Source organism: Molossus molossus, unplaced genomic scaffold (assembly GCF_014108415.1).
Source record: "Molossus molossus isolate mMolMol1 unplaced genomic scaffold, mMolMol1.p scaffold_m16_p_1, whole genome shotgun sequence".
Classification (NCBI taxonomy): Eukaryota; Metazoa; Chordata; class Mammalia; order Chiroptera; family Molossidae; genus Molossus; species Molossus molossus.
Genome location: NW_023425344.1, coordinates 57,584,829 through 57,607,363, shown reverse-complemented (window position 1 = coordinate 57,607,363; position 22,535 = coordinate 57,584,829). Strand labels below are relative to the sequence as shown.

Here is a 22,535-nt window from a genome sequence, read left to right as displayed (position 1 = left end):
ATCCTTGAAAGTGTTTAAAAATGAAAAATCCAGCCATGACTACCCAGTAACCATCTGCCCTCCCCATCACCTATCTTCCAGTAAGCATCAAAATACCTATAAAATATTAAAAGAAAGAGACCTGCAGGTAAAGAGCCCGAGTAACCCATGGGTGGCTTTACTACGTACTAGTGGTTTTTGGAAGTTGTACATGTCCTACATTCATGACCCCCTCCTTGACAACGGTCAGCCTCTGTTCACCTCTGCCTGGAGCCATACCTAAACAGAGAGCGCCTGCGTGGTAAAACCCTGGGCCACAGCTGTGCACACACCGACCATTCCGCAGCGACTTTGTGGGGTCTTGGCAGAGGTCACAGTGGTCTGGAGATTGAGAGCAGGCCAAGCAGTCCGGGTGGCAATAAACTACAATCAAAGACAAAGATGAAGAAAACTCAGTGAAGACCATCAGATTTATTTCTCTTACATCCTTTTGAAAAAGAATCTCGAGGTGTGGAGCTGTGTAGAATATGAAGAATAGAAAATTCTGGAATTTAGGTATGAAAAAGCCTCCCAAACAAAAAAAAAAAAATGCTTTTAGTGCAAGATTTTCAAGAATCTCTCCTTATCTGAAATATCACCGTCTCCCGTAGCTACAAATTGGGAGATGCTAAACACATTACCGAACCAGCCCTATGCATGCGTCTGCCTGCTCCAATGTCTCTTAAGACGGGAATGACCAGCTCTGCAATGTAGGATTTAAGTAGATTCAATAATTAATGACTTTTCAGAAGTTCTTAAGCTTTGATATGAATAAAAAGTTAGGACATAAAGCCTACAATTTTAAAAAATCGTTACTTTCTTTAAAAAATAAGAAAACAGCCAGTTTTCTTCTTTTTCTCCAAAATTTCAAATCTCATTCCCAGTAATTGGGGTTATCACTGAATTTAAGGGCAATCGTCGGCAAAGAAGTTCTCTCAGGTTTTGAAGTAGTTAGGGGCCAGGTTTTCAAGGTATGGTATCTTATAACATGCTAACTAAGTATTTGTTTTGGGAAAGCCCAGAGAGCCACTTTGGTGAAGTTAATGTAATTAAACCATGAAGTTGTTTTGCTTTTCTGGTGATACACCCTTCACAGAAACACTGTGATTAGCCAAAATAAGTTGAGTGCTACAAGAGCAACTGCCAGTATGAAAAACTGCAACCCACGGATGAAAACAATTAATTATGAAATATGAATGGAAGGAAATGCCACTTCTCATAAAGACTAAGCTCACAGGCAAACGACTGCTCAGCCGTGGCAACTCCAGTGCTTGCCAGCAATTATTAACTGGAACTAATTCAACCCCAGGTGACTTGAAAGCAGAGTTGCAGAACAAGTAGATAAAATTTTCCTTAGGAAGGAAATTAATGAGTCTTTAAACTTCAAACACCCTTTTGAGAACTCCGAAAGGAACCATCTTTTTAATAGCTCACCTTAAAAATAATGGACAGCCATAACAAACTTTCATATTCTTATATCTTCAAAAATGAAACTGTTCTAACATATATAAATAATTGCCTTTACAGATTTCCCAAAAAAAATGATGTTATTTGACTTTTCACAATCATTTTGTAAGATAGAAAAAGCACATTTTATCAACAAGAAAATTAAGATTTAGAGAGGGTCAGTACGCAGTTGATTTTGACAATACATGAACAAAGATTAATTAACATCCTTTGTTTAAAAAATTAGGAAGGAAGAAACAAACCACCAACACATCCAGTGGGTAGCTTGGTGGGGGAAATCAAGGGTCGGGGGAGAATTTTTTGACAGTAGAAATAAATTAGACACGGACACCCACCTGCTGTGCATTCTGGACAGCAGCGCCCCTTCACCACCTGGGCTAGTGTGGCCACGGGACACGGTGGACAAGAGGGCTCGTAGCATGTTACCTGAGACCCCCGGCACTCACACACCTTGCAAGGACCATCCTCCCACTTCTCCCCCTCCTAAAGGAAACAGGAAAGAGTGACATGTTGTCACACTGCAGAGATTCAGAAGACAGTGTGCTGCTGGGGAATTTATCATTTCCAGAAGGGACAAAGTGAAGGCTCCTGATTAGTACCATATCAAACCCAACTCTGAAATAGGACGGCAGTAGAAATGTCCTGACTTCAAAAGGACAGTATTTCTAACTCTTTGTTTTTAATTGGTTTATTTTAACGTAGAACCCAAGCAGAAACTGTGAATACACTCTGGGGCTACCAGAATAAGCAAGAAGCATAGAACACTCATTTCTCAACTGAAAAAACATCTCACTGAAAAAACATCAGAGGGGTTTACTCATTACCTGGTGATTAGCAGGTACACTAAATGCAATCTTTATAATAACAGTGGGAAGCTGGCGGAAGGCTGGCTTTTCCTTATGGTAACTACCATAAGAGCAACAGAGTGGCCGCATTCCTAAAGTGAACGTTCCTGCAGGCACCTTTTTAGGGGTCTGTAGATGTGCCAGGGGCTGTCCCACACTAAAATGTTCTTTCCAGCCAACTGACTTAAGGTTCTAAACATCAGTACTTTGACAGTGAATCCAATGTGAATTATAAAGTTCCGTTCATTCATGCATGCATTGCTCACTATCCCCCTCGCCCAGGATAGAGGAAAGAGACATAGGTTCCCCCAGCATGTTTTGGGCTAATGAAGGAGGTAAAACATGTAAAAAGAGAAGAGCATATTTTAAAACAAAGATTTGATAAAATATTTACTAGGCTAGATGATGTTAAAATTCCAAACACTGTGACAGTATTTAGCAATAATGAAGGACAATATTACGAAAATGAGAAATATTATCTTGAGAAAGCAGAAGTGGGTTTCTTCCATTTCAAGGCAAACCAGATTTTATAACCTCCAGAATTATAAGGTTGCTTAAGTGAACAAACACACTTACATTTTCCCTTAAAGAGAAATCACACAACACTGTCCTGAAAACAACACAGAACGAACACTTGGTATTTCTTTTTGGTTTGTTTGTTTTTGTTAATCCTCACCCGAGGATATTTTTCCATTGATTTTAGATAGGGTGGAAGCGAGGAAGGGAGAGACAGAGAAACATTTACCTTTTTTTTTTTATCCTCACTCGAGGACATTTTTTGATATTTTGTTCAGATAGAGTGGGAGGGGGAGAGAGAGAGAGAAACATCGATGTGAAAGGGACACATCCAGTGGTCACCACCCACATGACCCAATCAGGGCCGGGGACAAACTGCAACCAAGGTACATGCCCCTAGTGGGAACCGAACCCGGGTCTCTCCAGACCGCAGGCCAATGCTCTAACCGCTGAGCCAAACCGGCCAGGGCAAGACAGAGAAACATTTATGTGAGAGAGACACATCGGACTGGTTGCATCCTGCACTACCCCAACCAGGGCTGGTGATCATACCCGCAACCCAGGCACATGCCCTTGACTGGGAATCGAACCTGTGACCCTTCAGTCCACAGGCCAACGCTCTAACTGCTGAACCAAACCAGCCAGGGAAATACTGGGTATTTCTTGGGGAGTGAAGACTCTCAAGACCCCAAAAAATCTCTCTTTCACGCTTTGTAGTAGATGAAATTGCACTAATGGCTAAACTGAGTTTTTAGGCCAAACCAAATTAGGACAGATAAATCATCACAAGAACAGACAATAATCTATATAGGAGCTTATAGTTGAAGTATTAATTACCAATAGTAGAAAAAAAATAAGCTAAAGAAAGGAGGAAAAGTTCAATGAATCAAAGTCTTAGTTATCATTAGAATTCTTAATTCTAGGCCATGGCCATCAAATATGACTATTAAAAATATTAAGGCAGTGCCCAGCCCACATGGCTCAGTGGTTGAGCGTCGACCCATGCACCAAGAGGTTGCTGGTCCAATTCCTGGTCATGACACATCAGGTTGTGGGCCAAATCCCCAGTGGGGGGCATATAGGAGGTGGCCAATCGATGTTCCCTCTCATTGCTATTTCTATTGCTCTCTCCCTCTCCCTTTCTATCTCTCTAAAGTAAAAAAAAAAAAATATTTTAAATACTAAGGCAGTGAAGTTCCCCAAAACAGTTTATGCAGATCATTGTTTGAACCAATTTTATAAGTATCTATATAAAGTTAAAAATCTATACTTACTGGAATACGTTTGACTTCACTAGCATTTGAAGACATCTAGGAACAAGAGAAATGTATTTATTATATCCACTAAGAAACTATTAGGTTGATCTATCTATTTTTTCATTAGTAACTATCCATTTTCCCCCAAGTGACATGCAATATCATTCATTGGTTATGAGTAGGAATAAAATCTATCTTTATCAAAAATAAGAAAAGCATACCAATATGAGGTGAAGACAACATGCCCAGGAAACATTTCTAAATTCTCATTCTCACTTAGTATTTCAGCACTTGGTTTCAACTTCTCTCAGTAGGAAGGACTTCAGAGTCAAAAGATTTAAGCTTTTAAGGATTCTTGGAACTTGAGTGGTACTAGATAGAGCACTATGTGGATTTGTACTTATTTAAAACAATTTTCTTTACTTTAATGCCACTGGGCTTAATTTACCTCTAAAAATGAGCAGGAGAATTAATACTATGATTGAGAAAATACAAAATCAATATTTATAGGGAATCTTTAAACTCTTAAATTCTTAAGAAACAAGAATGAATGAACTATGACATACCACTATTAAACAATGCCAACAACATATTAACAACAATATCACTTTAAAGCTGTTTTTGTGTGCCAGGCACTGTTTCAGGGCTGTGTACATATCATCTCAATAGACAAATGACGTAAATGCCATTTTTATCCCTACTTTACAGCGGAGGATTAAGTAACTTGCCCAAGATCACAGTATGTGGCAAAGTAGGAATTTCAAATTCGTGCCCGCACATTAACGCTACACAATACTCCTCCTCAGCAGATCCAGAACCCGGGCAGGCAAACAGAGGCAATCTATCCAAATCACATAGAAAAAGTGTGTGGAAATCAGTTCACAAATCAAAGTACCTAATCCTAATTCTTATAATCCTATTCTGATTGGTCAACAAAGCCATTGCATTTTTGATCAACTGACACATTTTTAAGAACACGGTGAATTTATTAACCTCATGTGGAAAATATGGGCTACATGAATAGAGTAAATTTGAAGAGATTAAGATAAATATATATATTTTTTCCTTTGGGTGTATAATAAAAAAAAGGCACAGATATAGGGAGAAATAAAACCATAGCAAATGGAGTTTCAAAGCACATCCAATCCATCAAAATTCTTTCAATCCTCCCTGCAAAATAAATCTAGAAACTGACCACTTTTCACCACTTCCTCCCTAGACCAAGCCACCATCACCCTTTCTCTGGACTACGGCAAAAACCTTCTAACTGGACCACCTGCTTCCAGTCTTGCCTCCTTCTGTCCGCCCCCAAGGAGCAGCCCAAATGACCCTTTCACAAGTAAGCTAGGTCAAGCCCGCTCTGTTTAGCACTCCCAGCAGCTGCCATTGGCGTCAGGGTAAAACACACCTTTATCGTTGCATCCAGGTCGCTACTGAACCTTATCTCCAATTCCTTTCCCCTCAGTCCCTGCTTTCAGCCATACTTCTTGAACACACCAAGCATACTTCTGCTTCAAGCCTTTTTCACTTGCTGAGAAATTTTCCTGAAATTTCTCTGCATGAGAGGACTTCCCGATCACCTTATGTAGAAGAGCACCTGCCTCCCCCCAAGTACTCTCTGGTCCCATTAAACTGCTTTATTCTCTAGGCAGTACTTAGTCCTCCGTGTCCCCACACTAAAACGTAAGTTCCATAAGAATACGAACTCCGCATCTGTATCCCCAGTACCTGTCACAAAATTGGTCCACAATCACTTTTGTTGAACAAACGAATAGGTGAAAGAAATGAGAACATAATATGCCCTCATTCAGTGAATTTCAAATCATTAATTCTTAATAGCCTTCAGTTATTAGCCCAATACTCACAAATTCTGTGTTTTCTTCATAAACACAATAGCCACTCCTTGAAATGCATTCAGGACAGCATTTTCCATCTAAGTGAATTAATTCTTCACCCTGTACGAGTAAGGGTTGCAGAGACACACATCAAATTAACATCCCCAGGTAGCAGGGCTAAATTCCGAAGCTGATGAATTACCTGACTGGAATGAGAAACACTGAGCGTTCTCCTTTGCCTTGGCCTATGGACTATTTCATCACCCTCTGCCCACGGATGTCCAGTCAATATAGTCACTAGTCACCCCCCAAAGGCCTTTTCTTCCCATTTCTGGTGATACTTGTGCACAGATCCCTGCATAATCTCCTACCTATTACCAGGAGCTCACATGAATAACAAGAATGGCCAAGGTCAATGTTACAGTCTTGGAAAGTTATGAGCTTCAGAAAAGGATTAGGCTTTCTTAAATACACAAAGTTTGAACTTGTGATTCGGTTTCATTTACAGCGCTCAAATCAAACCAACATTTTCCCTTGAATACAAAATCAGAAACATCCCTTGATGCACAGATGTAGTCTCAGGCCTAAGTTAAACAGTAGAACACTACTTGCTATTCAGTATTCTGAAACTGTTGTCTAGTTTACATAGTCACGATTTTTAAAATGTAAGAGGAAGGAAAGAAATGCCACACTAGGAAGGGAGTTGTTTAACTTTCAAAAAGTCTTATCATTTTAACTTCCCAATATCAGCAATTTCAAATTTTTTATTTTTGATTACAAAATAATAAAGCTTACTAGAAAAAATTAAATAATTCTAAAGGAGGGGGAGAAATAAACCAAAGAACGTATATGTATATATGCATAACCAAAGGACACAGACCACAGTGGGAAGTGGAGAGGGTGTGTCATTGGGGGGGAAAAGGAGGGACAACTATAATACTTTCAACAATAAAGATAAATTTAAAAAATTAAATAACTCTAATTTTTTTAGCTTAGAAAGTATAATTCTACTGCAGTTCTACCTACCAGGAAATATCCTGTTAAAAATACAATCTCTGTTTACAATTTTTTGTATAGAAAAACCAACATCTACTGTCTATGAGCTAAAGAGTACTCTTAAAGCACTTTCCACTTTGTAAAAATATATCTATTTTCTAAAGAATGGTGGTATTTCTTTAAATAAAGACATTATGTAATTTGGGATCTATATTATATCTAAAGTGCAGAAACCATGTTAGGTAAAAACTGAATCATGTAAAATCGCATTAAAAGAATAATCACAATGGTATTTTATGCTTAAAACACTCTGCATTAAAGAAAAATATAAAAATAGCATCGGCTGCTCTGAATTGCAGCATTATGTATGAGTAGATTTTAGTCGCTTCCACTTTTCTTAAACCTTCAATTTCCTAAGATGAAAATGTATTATATTTTTTACATACATTTATTGTTGAAAATGTATTATTTTAATGAAGGAAAACATAAACTTTTAAAAGAAACACAAAAATATATGAATGATTGTAACTTTTTATAGCGTCTAAAAAGTTATTTCAAAGAGAAGAAAGTTCTATAGATCGCTGTCCATCAAAATCTAAGGCCAATCAGAGGCTAATGGAGAGCACTGGGTGCCACAGAGAGCAGAGTATTTACATATAAATTGTTTTGCAGAAACGTGACAAATGAGCTAGTTGTGAAGGCATAGCCCAGAAACACAGTGAAATTTGCTTTCAGAGCATACAAAGGGGGTTATAGGCATGTAATCTAGGTTGCTTGAAACAATGTTTTGGAACAAGGCAACATGAAAATGGAGCCTGCATCACCCCATCAAGCAAAGAAGGCAGTTGTTCAAATGCGCCCCTAAATAACCGCCAGTCCTGCTCCCGGGGAGCAAGGATTCAGATTTGGTGAGACAGGATTTGTTATTTATTGAAGAAGCCTGGATGCCCCAAACCGTGTCAGTCACTGCGGCGGGGAGCTTGCTCCCATTTGCTTTTGGCTGTTGCTTTGAGAAAAATTGTTTTGTGAAAGAAAACTAATTCTTTCCTTTTTGAGAGGTTTCTGCTTCACAGCCAGAAGAAAGGAAAACAATACAATCATTAATAAATAACAATACAAGAATAAACTCAGTTTCATGTACCCACAACTTTAAGCCTGCTTTTGCCCTACCCTGTATGATGCATCCTTAAAAAAAAAGGTAATTTGACTTCTTCATCTGAATTCATCTTCAAAGATAACACAAAATACAGAAACAAAAATCATCATACTGTGCTATTCTACTATTGATTTGTTCATGTTCCAATATCTAGGAGCTTGGTTTGATATGCCAAAGACAAGGATCATACCATTTTCTCCTTTCTAAAGAAAAGTTGTGTGCTGCCCTGGCCAGTGTGGTTCAGTGGTGAGAGCATCAGCTCATGGACAAAAGGGTCATGGGTTTGATTCCCAGTCAAAGGCACGTATCTGGGTGGGAGGTTCAATCCCGGGCACCGGGTGGAATCATTCGGGAGGCAACCAATGATGTGTCTCTCTCATTTCGATGTTTCTCTCTCTCTCTCCCTCCCGCCCTCTCTTCCACTCTGTCTAAAAAGCAATGGAAAAATATCTTCAGGTGAGGATTAGAAAAAAAAGAAAGAAAGAAAAGTTGTATGCTGATTTTAGTGCTCTTCAGAATCTTGCTATTGATAACAGTGTGATAATTAGTACAACTGGGAAGCTGCCCAGCTGGTCTCCTCATCTAGATGTTTACGTGTAGGCACCTTTGCGGACGTGCACACACTCAGACGGAGTCCACCCTTGGAAGACGAGATGAGACACTGAACGACCTTGATAGTCTAGAAAAGGCATCAAGTAGGGGAGCACCGAACAGCAATACCAGGAGTGCTTTTCACCGCTCCCCTTGGCAGACGCAGTCATTTCTTCAGCACGCATTTAATTCGCGCTTCCCTAACTGTCGGTGCCACTGCATATGGCACTTCTGTTTATGCATCTGACTTCCCCAAAGGTTGGAAACTCTTAGGTCAAATGCGTCCTGTTCATCTTTGTATCTCCAAGTAAACTGAAGTTGGGAAGGAATTTATACCCAGTCTTTTCCAAGGTCCTTAACCATACGAACCGAGGTTAGAATCCTAGGCTTACACAAGGGCATTAACCAAGGTCATTATTTACAGAAGAATGGCACAGACAGAAGGCTAAGGGATATTCTTAGTAAGATTCCATTTTGGTTAAAATTTCACTTCTAATAGTGTTTCCAGTTCAGAGCCCAGCACCTTAAATGACATTTAGGAGCATGGAGGTGATCTGGAACAAAGTCATTCAGCTGATTAAAGATCTGAGGAAATCAGCTAATGGCATTAAAACTCCTCAGTGCATAAAAGAGAAAATGAGGCGGAGGGAGACAGTAGAAGAAAGAAACGAGCGGTGCTGCGGAGTGCCCCGGGGAACACTGAGGGGTGCCCCGGGGAACACTGAGGGCCTCTCCACTGACGTCAGCGGCGGCCTCCCCTTCTCCCTAGGAGCAGGGAAGAGGGCCCGGCTTTGCGGCCACGAGGACAGCAGCGCGTGGAAATCCCCTGACCCTCAGGGTAGGGGGTCAAATTCTTTTCTGTGAGTGCGACTCTTTATTCGGACCTGACAAACTAGGTGGCTGAAGAACTCACCCTACCAGGATCCTCTCTTCCACATTTTCCATAAATCCCGGGATGTGAGACAAATTAAAATCCTGGAAAACAACCCAGCGTCCTCTGGGCAGCCCGCCGAGGCCAGGAAGCCCAGCCTCAGCCCGAGAGAGAGGGAGAAAGAAAAGAGCCCTGATTGGGGTTTTTCTCATCTTCAACCAACCATGCTGACTCCCCTGACATAATCAAAGGAAAGAAATGAAAAGACGTGTGGGGGGCAATAAATCTGCAAGAAGCAAGACCCTTTTTTACTTAAACATGCCTCGGCTCCGCCAGGACTCCGAAGGAGGAGGCAAAATGAAAAATAACCCTGTCACTGACAGCCTCGTTGGAAAGGGTGTTCCTCCTCAGGCCCAGTGTCGGGAGGAGCTGAGACGGGGAAGAAGAACCAGAAAGAAAAATGGCCTCACAGACAGCCAGAGCCTCAGATCTCCCAAGCTCCCCTCTTCTACTCCAGCTCACAGCCCGGAGGGAAACTGGCGGGGCGGATGGGAGCGGTGGGGGAGAAAGAAGCAACTTTAAAAGCAATTTGTTTTGCAGTGGGTAAAAATTGAGTTCAAAGAAGAAAAAAAAAAAAAAAAAAAAGCAATTTCCCTACAATATCCTGTAGTGCAAACAGAGGCTACTTTGTGAGACGCTTCTGGAAATCCAGCAGACCGCAGGAGTCAAAAGAGGTCAACAGAGTTAATTACTTATGAGATTCCCCCCACCACTTAAAAACAAACAAAAAAACATTTCGTCCCCTTTCCCGGTCCACAGGAGCAGCCAGGGGTCCTGCAGCAGCAGCCAGGCCCGGGGCACCTGCGCCCTCTGTCCCAAGCACGGCCAGCGGGCAGGCCACCAGCAGCGAGGTCCAGCCGCACTCACGGACAGCCTCCCGTCCCACTGCGCGTCCTGCCCTTTCCTGTGTCAGTCTCAGGGCTTCCGATCTGAGAGCGGAAAGATCCAGGGGACTGCTCCAAGCCAGTCTGCACAGACAGTGACACTGACTTTCTTTACACCACAGGATCACTGTGCTAGAAGGCTCCCTGAAATGTGAGCAGCCAGCCTGAGGTCCCCTCCGCTGCTGAGAAGTAAGCAACAGCTGAGGGACCACCTCTCCCACCGGAGTGGAAGTGCGTCTTACCTGGGCACACTCCACGTTGGCACACTGTGCAGTGTGGCAGGTCACTCGGCCGTGGTCACACGTGCAGAACTCGCAGGCCAAGCCCCTCCACATTTCATCCTGGTACCGCACGATCCCATTGTGTGAGCAGCTCCCGGCGGGAGACACACACTCCTCACAGCATCGCCCATGACGCTGAGCCCGTCTCTGACCCTGAGGAGGCAGAAAGGACGGGGTGAAGGGTGGAGGGGAGTGCTCAGGACAGTGTGAAAGCATCTGAGCGGGGGGCAGGAGGACACAAAGCACTCGACTCTGCTTCTTCGCCCCCAGTCCAGCTAAGGAAGTCCCCTCCCTCCACCCCAGCCCTCCTGCCTGGAAGGTCTTCCACACCTTCATCGAATATACTAAACATTGTAACACGTTTGATTCCCTTAACGGACACACTGGACTAAGAAATGCATTTCTGAAGTGACCCAGAAGAGAACTTGGAAAAGCAGCTACATGTGCTCAGTACCTTTCCACACCTCAGAGGCGGGCAGGCTTGCTTGTGGCACCGGACCTCGCCCCGGTCACACACACACGTGGTGCAGGCGTTTTCGCTCCACTGTTCACCGTGCTGAGCAAAGACGTGGAAGAAGAGAGTGGGAAGCCGAATGTCACATGTATCAAATAGAAACACAGGCACATAAGACAGGGTTTCTTATTACGGTTTACTACTGAGCCACATTGATGTACTCTGGAGAAGTGGTATCGTTTAGGTAGCAACAGCCTCGAGGAACAAAGTCAATAACTGTTCAAGGGGACTCTGGGTTAATTGTCATTCCGTTCTCATCCCAAAGATGTGTTGAGGGCCTGCCCTAGGCCAGGCACACAGAAGATGAATAGGAAGACCCTGTTTGTTGGCTAAAAACGGTCATTCTTTAGTTGTTCTTTGCCAGGTGACCCAGCTCTCTTTGCCACATATTTATTTCCCAGTTTCCCCTGCATCGAGGGCACGGCACTGTCCCTATCCTAACTGAGGGGAAGTTTGCTAAAGAGACAAAGGTCAGGGAAAAGATCCTTCTCCCCATGACAAAAAGCCCACTCCTTTCTTCCACCAGCCTTTAGAAATGGTTGTGTGAGGATAAGCTGCCTGGAGCTGAGGAGGCATCGTGGGGACCGGAGGAGACAGGGCAGAGGGCAAAGGCCGCATGCTGAGCATGGCAGGGTGGAAAGGTCAAAAGAGCTTCGATCCTGGAGGACATCATGAGACCCGACTGAGCAACCTTGCGGCTGCCCTGCCTCTGGACTTCCTGTTATGGGAGAAAATACTGTTCTCATTTTAGCTACTTGTAGAGGAATATTTCTGTTACTTGCTGCCACAGTCATGACGACAGACACAGGGGCTATCTCTTCCCTGAGAAACTGATCTAGCACAGGTGTGGCTACTGGATTGGACGCACAGATCGAGTGCATATAAACGTCCTTTCCCAGTGAGCTATTTTCATGCAGATTTCATGTGGTCCATCTACAATTTGTGGCACCACCCCTTAATACTCAGTTCCAGATTCCCTTTTGAGTCATAATCCCAATTTCTAGTTAGTCTTCCTCAGGGTGGTTGACAAGTAAGAGAAGCAATTGAGTTTATTCTTAATATAATCATGTAATCTTAATATAACCTTCTGGCTCAGGTGGGCACTCCTAAGACAGAATATTCATTGATTTATTCTTTTTGTTTTTACTTGGCGCCTACCATCTATGAGGCCGTTATCCCAGCTGCCCCAAGAGTATTTTGAAGTTTGCAGGACCCACTGCCCCCAGCGCCCCACCTCCCTTCCCTCTCTCACCTACCACCCCCTCGTACTGCCCCTCAATGTAAGGCAAGGGGACATCATCTCTAAATATCAGTGCATAAAGTCCAATCGAAGCAGACAGACAACCTAAGTGTAAACTGGTAGTAACCAATGACAGTCCTTTTTCCCTTCAAGATGTTTGAACAATAAGTTCACCAAGCTTCGTGAACTGGGGACTTCTTGCCAGCATATTCCTTTATATTTCTAATCCCCTCCAGTTTAATTTTTTCATAAAGGCTTTCCATGTAGAGAAGAAGAAAGCCGTTTATGCACTGCGTTACTGATCCTGGCAAAGACTCAGACGTGAGGGCAGGAGCTACCGTGGTTGGGAGAGTGGAGGGCTGATGTGCAGAACACACGTCAGAACACCCCCGTGGGTACAGCAAAGGTTACCTGGTACACCTGGCCAGCAGCGGAGCAGGATCGGGAAGAGCACTGGGGGCAGCATTTTCCAGGAGCTCGAACCACAGTTTCGTCCTTAATATCCAGAAAAGGAATAATCCATCAAAAGGAAACATTACTAAATTCCACAAAGGTAGGAAAATTGTATTCATAGCCTACGGCAACATGTACCTCAAGCATCCATAAACAGCAATTTCCTCTCATTTAGTATCTATTAGTAACCTGGTGCTTTAATAAGAATTAGCACTGTACATTCATTAAGTCCCATCCTCTTCTAAGAACAAACAAAAGCGCAAATAATAACCATAACAATAATAATAGTGCTTAGTGTTTGCCAGGCACTATGTTAAGTGCGTTACAAGGACCTTATCAAGTAGATGCTCTTAATGCCACTTTACAAACAAGAAAAGTAAAGACTGGAGAAGTCATGTGACTCACCCCAGGTCACACAGTGGACTTGGTAATAGTAAATTGTCCGTAATGGAAACGTAGAGCACTAACCATACTAACTGTAAGAACATTTACAGCCCTACTGAGTTGCCTCTAAATTCAAAGAGAAGGTATCTCTCATGCACTAGTTCGCTGTTCTTTTGCATCCATACATTTACACATATACATTAGGAAGGTTCTTAACATGAAAAATATTAATCATATCTCTAGATAGCTTGGAATAAGTCAGTGTGTATTCGCCTCTAACACCCCCTCCTTAACCCCAGAATATCAGACCATTTGTCTCGCTGCCCTAAGAAGAATTTCACAGCAAGAGTCTCCTCATTAATTCCAAAAAGTCAGCTTCTCGCTTTGACTCATCACTACAGCCTTCTTGACGGGCAGGAAGATAGACCAATTAAAGACAGGAGAAGGGGGGTGAGAACGAACCAGATACAATGTGTAAGAAGTAGTAGATCTTATATAGAGAATACCTAACAATTCTCTTCCTTCTCTTATTAGAAGCAGAAAATGAGATTTTATTTTTTTTTTTTATCATGGTTGCTCTCATGTTCATTCTTCAAGAAAAAGAAGGCCAAAGTATTTGGGGAGAAAGAGGTGTCAAATAACCTTAATTTTTCTTGGAAAGTTCTGGTCATACTTCAGTAGTTCCTTAACCCCAATGATATATGATGTGTTCAATTAATGTGTTACTATCTAGTAGGATTTATTTCAAATACATGAATCACTGTAATTACACTGACAACTGTTTTCTATGCTTTATTTTATTTATTTTGATTCTATATGCAAAAGATTATGACCATTGACATTTAAGAGAGATGTGAAAATTGAACGTGGGATGAAATCACTGAGCATGTCTTCATCTCAGAACTCTAGTTTAATGAAATTTCAGTGAGGAATAATATCAAGGTTTATCTGATACCACACTTTTCAGTACCTTTATTGAAGTAAACAAAACGAACTTATACAATGTTAAGTAAACAGGGGACACAAGTCACGATCACAAATCTTGAGGAGAAACAGAGTTAGTATCAATCTATCTGAACCAACCTGGACTAACCCCAAGCACAGCAGCAGAGTCAGCAGAGAGTGCCGGGAGGGAGGGATTACTGACACCGAGGCTGGTGCAGGGAAAATCAAGCTTTCCGATACTTATTGGCAATGCCTAATTATATAATTTGTTAACAGAAACAGAAGCTTCCTTCACAAACACAGACCAACAAGGGCAGGAAGAAAAAGCATTTAAGGAGAAAATATGCCAGGATGCGAGAGAACTCTATGATTCACAGGTGCTTTATAAGCTGGACTGGAGAGGCAGGTAAGAAGGTGAGCAGCGAGGTGGGTCAGAGACCTGGGAACGGCTTTTTAACATGACTTTTATTGCTGTCATATACCTGGATCCTATTATCCTGGTCTTCTTAGATTTGCTCTTCCAAATGTACAGTTTGATACAGGGGCCAGCAAACTACGGACTGTGAGCCAAATCCAGCCCACCACCTGTTTTTGTAAGTTCGGTTTTACTGGAACACACTCATATCCATGCATTTACATATTAGCTACAGCAGGCTGTGTGACACAATGGCAGAGTGAAGTGGCTGTTCCAACGGCATGGCACACAAGCTGGGATGTTTCACTCTCTGAAAAAGTTTGTTAGTCCCAGGTCTGATATGTTACCTCAGTTATCACAGGAGCCCAGTAAAAAAATATATGTTGCCCTGGCCAGTTTGGCTCAGTGGTTAGAATGTCAGCCCGCGGACCAGAGAGTCCTGGGTTTGGTTCCCGCTAAGGGCACGTACCTCGATTGCAGTTTGTCCCCGGCCCTGGTTGGGGTCGTGTGGGTGGCAGCCAGGCGATGTGTTTCTCTCACATCGATGTTTCTTTCTCTCTGCCCCCCGCCCCGCCGCTCTATCTGAAGATAAATGCAAAAAATGTCCTTGGGTGAGGATAAAAATAAATAAATAAAAAATAAAACATATATATATATATATGTTGATTAATATCATTACAACTTTGGTTTAAAGTACCATTTATGATATATTTAATTATGGTTTTCCATATTCCCTACATAAAAATATTTAAGATAAAGAAGTGTGTAGTGTCTCATAGCTAACGGCACTTGATAAAATATCTTCCCACTAGGACACCTCAAGATATAGAAAGAAATGAAACCTCCACCACCCAAAAGTAGAACAGCTCACCTCCTGCCACGGCCAAGAGGAAGGCCCACGGGCCGTCAGACATTCTGCGGCCTTCCTTTGGTTTGTAAGCCTGAATAGGAACAAGAACATCAAGTCTTCCTGACCCTCTGTCTTCCTACATCAAACACCACATGGCTTTCATCCCTCCGGCGTGAGGCTACTGCTATTCGAGGTAACCAGGGTGCCTCAATATCTTTTTTTCTGCATCTAGTTAGAGCTCACATATTTTTAAAAAGAGTGGAAATGATGTGTGTTGGGGGAGTAGAGGGAATACTAAAAAGCAGGGGTGAGGGGAAGAGGACACCCCAGACGTAAAGCATACAGTTGCTGAGAGACAGAAAGAGCCCTTTGCAGTGGGTGAACTGGGGGCTATACTTTTTCTTCCATGTATTGAGAATGTAAGAAGGTTGTGCAGTGGGGTTGGGAAAAGATCTGATCTCCGTACATAGAGCTACCCTACCCTACCTGCACATATCTCAGCATCTGGCTGAGGCCCCAAGAAGGGAATTAGCCAAGGGCAGGCCTCTTATCCTGGCAGCTTTCAAGCAGTGGGTATGGGTAGATTTTCCTGATCAAGGATGAGTAAACAGAAAGAAAGGAACTTGGGAAAAAACCCTGAAGAAAATCTGAAAGGAGTAACATTCTGAAGATTCAGAGAAGGAGCAGATTTCTGAATGCTACATACTACATGAGCTAAGAGAAAAGATTTAAAAGCAGTCTTGCAATTCCAGTAAGATGTAAGAAAATGCCGTCTTTATTAAATAGAAGCAGGAAGCAATAAAAAACGAATAAGCATTGGGATAAAAAATAGATGAACCAATGATAAAAGAAATAAGGACGAATCAAAACAAAATTAGTGTGAAATCTTCAAATTAAAATAAGTACTGAAGGTAGTAAATACCAACTCAAGAGGCTGTCTCCATAATGCAGGGGAAAGACAAAGAGTGAAGACAAGAAAGAACATGGTTGATACTGAGGGGAAGATAAGGGAGCAATCTCAGAATCATAGGTGTTTCTGGAGAAATGAGAATAACTAGAACAAATATGATTAATCCAAGCCATAACCAACGAAAATATTTCAAAAACTGGAATGCAGACTGACAGGGCTTCACAATATTCTAGGCAAAATATGTGAAAAGACACCTCGCCTAGAAATGTCTGGAAAAATGTTTGAATTATAAAAAGAAACCCTGCAAGAGTTCAACAGAGAAACTAGATGAATATAACGGGATAGAAAGCAGACAGACCTCATGGCACTAAATTCCAGAATTCAATGGAAAGAAGACTATAGGACTAAGGTGGAAAGAGAATATGATCATCCCAAATTTTAGACCCTCCCCCCAATTATCTTTCACGAACACAGACAACAAGGAAACGACTCTCAAATACTTAGTGGCTCAGAAGAAAAAATATCCAAGCATGAAGTTCAGCCTACTCAGATTAATCAATATTGGGAATGAGAAAAAGATAGTATTAAAAAGCTGGTGGTGACATCATCAGAGACAACGCTCATCAGACCAAAGAGGCTATTTTAACGAGCCCACAAAAATGTGGATGAGTTGTAGCTCTTTTCACGAGGCATCTGAACAACAGCTGAGAGAGCAAGCAATTTCAGTATGTACATTCCTCACTAAGAGAACAACTCTTCATTTGCAATGTCTCCTTTCTTCAGAGATAATCACCAACTTCTAAAATGTAATTATAACTATGCAAACAAATAAATGTATCCACATTTGCCTACCAAAAATTGAAACGAGTTACCAAAAATATCTATCGTGGTCTTTTTGAGTGATGAAAATATGGATGATCATTTTCTTTTGTGCTTTTTGCCTTTTTCAAACTTTCCTTAATGAATACAAATTCTTTTTACAATTAAAAAACTGTATATTAAAAATCAAATTTTTCTACAACTCAAGACCTGGAAAAAAATTTTTTCTGATGAATCTGTAGGGTTTTAAGAATATTTAATGAGTTAATACTTATAAAATCATTATAATCAAGCTCAATGATGTTAGCAGCTACTGTATGGTTGTGATTATTATTCTATGAATGCTATGAAATTCGTCATTTAGGAGGCAGTCCAGCATTAGGGTTAAAATTACAAGTTGGGTGTGGTCTGCTGAGGTTGTGCCCTAGAACTGCCTAAGCTAGAAGCCCTGACACTTCCGAACCGAAGCACCTTGAGCGAGCTCCTTACTTTTCTGTACCTCAGTTTTATCTACTGCAAAATGGGATGATAATAATAACTCCTACTTCATAGGATTGTTATGAGGATTCATTAAAGACTTTAAGACTAATATTTGGTACATAATAAATGTTCAAAATGTGGTGATGATAGATGGTGGTGGTGATGATATCTCCACTGAAAGCACTAATTCTATGGCATCTCTTTACATCACCAGACATCCAATATTTAATACTGATCGTAGAAAATAGTTCTAAATAATCTGAGAGTGGCTTTTTAAAATTATGTTGTGACTAAAATATAGACTTAATGATGCAAGAGTGATTAAAATCAGCCTATTTCCAAGACTTCCGAATGCTTGCATATCAATAGCTCTAAAGTAATGTACAAAATTCCAGCTTTTTAAATGAAGCAGACTATACATGCTGGAAACTATCATTTGAAGCCAGAATTTATATTTAATGTTTCTGAAAATGGGAAATAGTGATTTTAATTATTACAAAATCTAACCCCCTAATATGTATCCCATGGTTAAGTTTTTAAAGATTAAAAAAAAGGGTCACAGTCCAGCCGGTATGGCTCAGTGGTTGAGTGTCGACCCATGCACCAAGCGGTTGCCAGTTTGATTCCTGCTCAGGGCACATGCCCAGGTTGTGGACCCCATCCCCAGTGGGGGGCATGCAGGAGGCGGCCAGTCGATGTTCTCTCTTATCCATGTTTCTATCTCTCTCTCCCTCTCCCTTCCTTTCTCTCTAAAATCAATAAAGAAAAAAAAAAGTTAAAAAATAAAAAGGAAAGGGTCACAATATGGTATTTCCTCCATCCCTCCTCCCAACTCCTTAATTATAACGGTGGCAAACTGCTTAATGATCCTTCCTTGGTGAGGGGACTAAGCCCTAGAATGTGTCCATCAAAATACCTTAACACTAAGTATCCTCTTAATGTAAGATATTGTGCAGCTCCACCAAGAAGGCCATTTGTCATCTTACCGCTGGGATGAGACTTTGTGATGAATTGGGACACATGACAGGAGCGTAGCTGGTGGAGTGTGGGTAGTACAATCTAGTCTTTCAATTAGATAAGTTTTCCTTTTAGCTGGTATTTAGTACTTCTTGTCTAATTGCCTTTTGTCTGCCTTTAAAAATATTGCCCAATTGTCACAATATGCCATGTTATTGATTTTGTTTTATTTGACACAAAGTACTGCTCTGTATCAACTGAATGTTGGCTTCCAGCTTTTCCTTGGACCAAAAATGAGCTACTTTTTCACTGGAGGCAAACTCCTTTCGTGGTTATCTGTCAACTGTCAAGAAACCTCTGTAGGAGCCTCTGGAAGAGTAAAAAACTATAAAATATCATATATACTACATTTATTTGCAATTGATTTTCTTTTTTAAATTTGTGTGACGAGCCTAATGTTGAAAATCAGATCAGCTCTAAATGAACAACAAGATCCCACTATTTTAAACTACCCCTTCATACTGCCTTTGATAATTTGAATCATTATCTTATAAGAATTAAAAAGCATGCATCTCAATAATCATATCTAAAGACAAGCACATGTCTTCAAAAAGCAGCACATACCTCTGCATTGACAAACAGTAACAAACCTGGTCAATATTACTGAATTTTCCCGATGTTAAGCTTGACATTTTGGGGACATCTGCAACTGGGGCGGGCAGCTTCCTTTTGTGTACCCTCAAGGCTCAGTTTCATAACGTAACAATTAGCCTAAATGGCTGGTAATTAGACCTATCTGTAGCTTCTCAGGGTAAAAGCGATGTCTCAGCGGTGGTCTCCAAAAGTGTCAGGGAAACAAAACAGCCTTCTGGTTCCTAAACTTCCAGGCCTGCCTGACAACCTCAGAAGGGACTCCAAGTCCTGTACAGTGACATTATCGTCTGTGAAGGATCCATTCTGAGGCCATCTTCCTTACCTGGTCACAAAACAGAGGCAGACACTGAGCTGTGAAGCACTGGGTGACCCCGTCTCGGCACACGCATTTGGCACACCGACTCAATGGCCAGTCCTCCCCATCCTGAAACACACGGCCTTCGTAGGAACAGGGTTCTGGAAGGTCAGAGAAATAAAAGTTACTGGGGGGATGGTACTTGCTGATCCCAGGGCTGACTACATGGGTGTGTGACCAGTGCAGCCACATGGGGTCCCGTGGTCAGGGCCCAGTACAAAGAAGGGGGCCCTATTCTTAGGGGTTAATGCTTTGCAGGCATTGTGTGGAGTCCTTAATAACTCGAGTTTTGTAGGTGAAGTCCAATGAGACAATGGAGCATGCACTGGGGGGTTAGGGCCTCAACTGGTGCACAGTCCCACCTCCCACTATACCCTTGCCTTTCTGGGATGAGTTCTCTGCCTCCTGCTCCCACAACCACACCCACCGAATGCTGCCACCCTCCACCACACAGGGGCCTGGGTACGGTGCCAGGGGAGTGCGAGTGACCTAAGCCCCAACTAGCAGTGTGGGGTCCCGGGAGCTCATGGAATCTCCACCCACCCTCAAGCATCTCCACACCTGAGGGAATATGATATGAAACAGTAAATTGAAAACATGACAGGTTCAGAAAGTCCACAGAAGAAAAGAAAAAGCATCTCCGCACCCTGGCATTTTGCACAAGGGGCCCTGAACATTTTCATTCTGCACAACACCCAGCAAACGATGGAGTTGGCCCAGGCTGATCGTCCAGTCTCTCCAGACAAAATGCTTCCAATGTGTCTTTATCAGGGAGGACCAGCAAGAAAACCGTCTAAAATGTAAGAAAGGATCCCACAGACTCAGACTGCACACTCCCAACCCCACTCCTAAACCCCGTTGTTCAAGCATGGTTATTTGTAGGGTTATTTGACCTAAATCAGCTGTCAGTCCCTCTCTGGTGAGTGACTTCTGAAGGCAGGAGGCAAGCTTCCTACTTCCATCATTTCCTAACATGCATTTTAATCCCTGAAACAGCTCTCCAAAGTAAGAGATTGCCAGAAATGGAATAACTGGGGATCAGAAAGAAACCAGGGGTCTTTTTAAAGGAAAAGGCAAGAATAAAGTATAGCTTCCAGTGCCATTAAGTAAAAAAATATTTTTAGCTATTACAGTCAAGAGAGAACATAATGCAGCAATGACGACCATTCGCATTTATTGTGAAGTATATATACTTCTTAGTTATAAAAATGGAAGGGGACATATATCCGTAAATGTAATAAAAGTGGTACTTGGAGCAAGAATGAGTTCCAAGGAGAGGGTCTGGAAGTGTTCCTGGCTTGCTGAACTGTGCCTTGGTTTGTGGGCAGGCATACTCTCCACGGCGCAGATGCAATAAAGACAAATGAAATACCTGCTTCCTGCTCTGCGTGCCTGGGAGAAAGATGTCATGTCATCTCAAAGGCCAGCCAGCAGAATTAGGACCAGTGATCTACATGCAGAAGTGATTTGTTCACTCTTCTCTCTGCCAGGAGGCAGAAGGAACTACCTTGGCCTATGGAATCACATCAAAGGACCTTGGCCCTCCTCCCTGTCCTTCTCAGGAGCTATGAATACAGAGGGATGCTTCTGGCCGAGGCAAAATAGATAAATCGGAGACTTGCAGAATCCCGAGTTTGAAATGGAGCTTAAAGATTTGTTCGAACCTCACTCTCTGCAACACCCCTTCCTGCCAAGTGCAAGGCTCAATCTTGTTCTAATAAGGAATGGAACTGGGGTTCTCTGAACCACACTGAACATGAAATAGAAAAGGTGGGATGTCATGAGGTGAAGGCAAAGAGAGTCTCTTTCTACAAGCTCATACTTACTCCCAGGGCCCACACAGATAGGGCAGCAGCTTCCTTCCGGGATGAGTTCCAGCTCCTGGTGTCCACACAGCAGTGGTGGGCATGGCTGGGGGCTGCATCGGACCTCCCCATGCACGCAGGAGCACACACTACACAGGGAAGAGGCCCACTCTGTCCCGTGCTGGGTGTCGGGGGCGGGGGGGGGGGAGGAAAAAGAAAGTTATTGCCAGAATATAGGCTTTCATTTGGCCAAACACAAACCAACCTTCTCAAATGAGGGATGGAGCTCAGGAAAGATGGAAGCAGGCTCTAGGCTTGAAAGGTTCACACCAGGGTGTGCAATGTTTTAGGTCTAAAAACTAGCTTTTATTTTCTTTTTATTATTCCTAAGATTTAGATTTCAAAATTTCAGAAAAGCACAAAAAGAAAATAAAAATTACCCAATCCCATCACTTCAAAATTATATAAAGCCCAAAGTAAAATGCACAAACTTACACATGCATCTACTTAATATTTCATAATGGTTAGATTGTTTTCAATAGCTCTCTCACTCTGATTCCCCCACTTCTATTCCCTCCCTCCCTCCCTCCCTCCTTCCTCCCTTCCTCCTTCCTTCCTTCCTTCCTTCCTTCCTTCCTTCCTTCCTTCCTTCCTTTTTTGCCTTTGTTTTTTTACCCTGATTAGTTCCCAAATTTATTCATATGCTTTCTCCCCTTCCATTCATCCTCCCTCTCTCCCTCCCTCCCTGCCCCCTTCTCTCCACACAATTCCAATGACCTCATGGTCCTGGGGAAAGTGTGATAGCCAACAGGAGGCATCTGCTCCATCCAGTTCTCCTAGAAACTGCAGAGCCGACTCATTTCCTGTGAGAGTGCCCATCTACACCCAGAGAATGTTCCTAATCCACTTTAGAATGGGACACAACATTCCCAAAGCTGGCATTGTATCTAGCATTGTATCGGTGGTCTGACAGAGCTG

The 22,535-nt window shown here is 42.3% G+C and overlaps 1 protein-coding gene across 1 annotated transcript in view; it reads right to left on the bottom strand.

The window, feature by feature from the left end:
* The window catches only part of FRAS1 (Fraser extracellular matrix complex subunit 1), a 432,882-nt gene that overhangs the window by 236,028 nt on the left and 174,319 nt on the right, over positions 1-22,535 (bottom strand). Inside the window, exons 5-13 of the mRNA XM_036267136.1 lie at positions 21,579-21,738; positions 19,720-19,853; positions 12,942-13,025; positions 11,231-11,332; positions 10,738-10,929; positions 5,968-6,057; positions 4,121-4,156; positions 1,821-1,968; positions 259-402 (exon numbers count right to left, since the gene is read on the bottom strand). Coding sequence (XP_036123029.1) covers positions 259-402; positions 1,821-1,968; positions 4,121-4,156; positions 5,968-6,057; positions 10,738-10,929; positions 11,231-11,332; positions 12,942-13,025; positions 19,720-19,853; positions 21,579-21,738 — 1,090 coding nt within the window. The remainder of the gene's footprint in view (positions 1-258; positions 403-1,820; positions 1,969-4,120; positions 4,157-5,967; positions 6,058-10,737; positions 10,930-11,230; positions 11,333-12,941; positions 13,026-19,719; positions 19,854-21,578; positions 21,739-22,535) is intronic.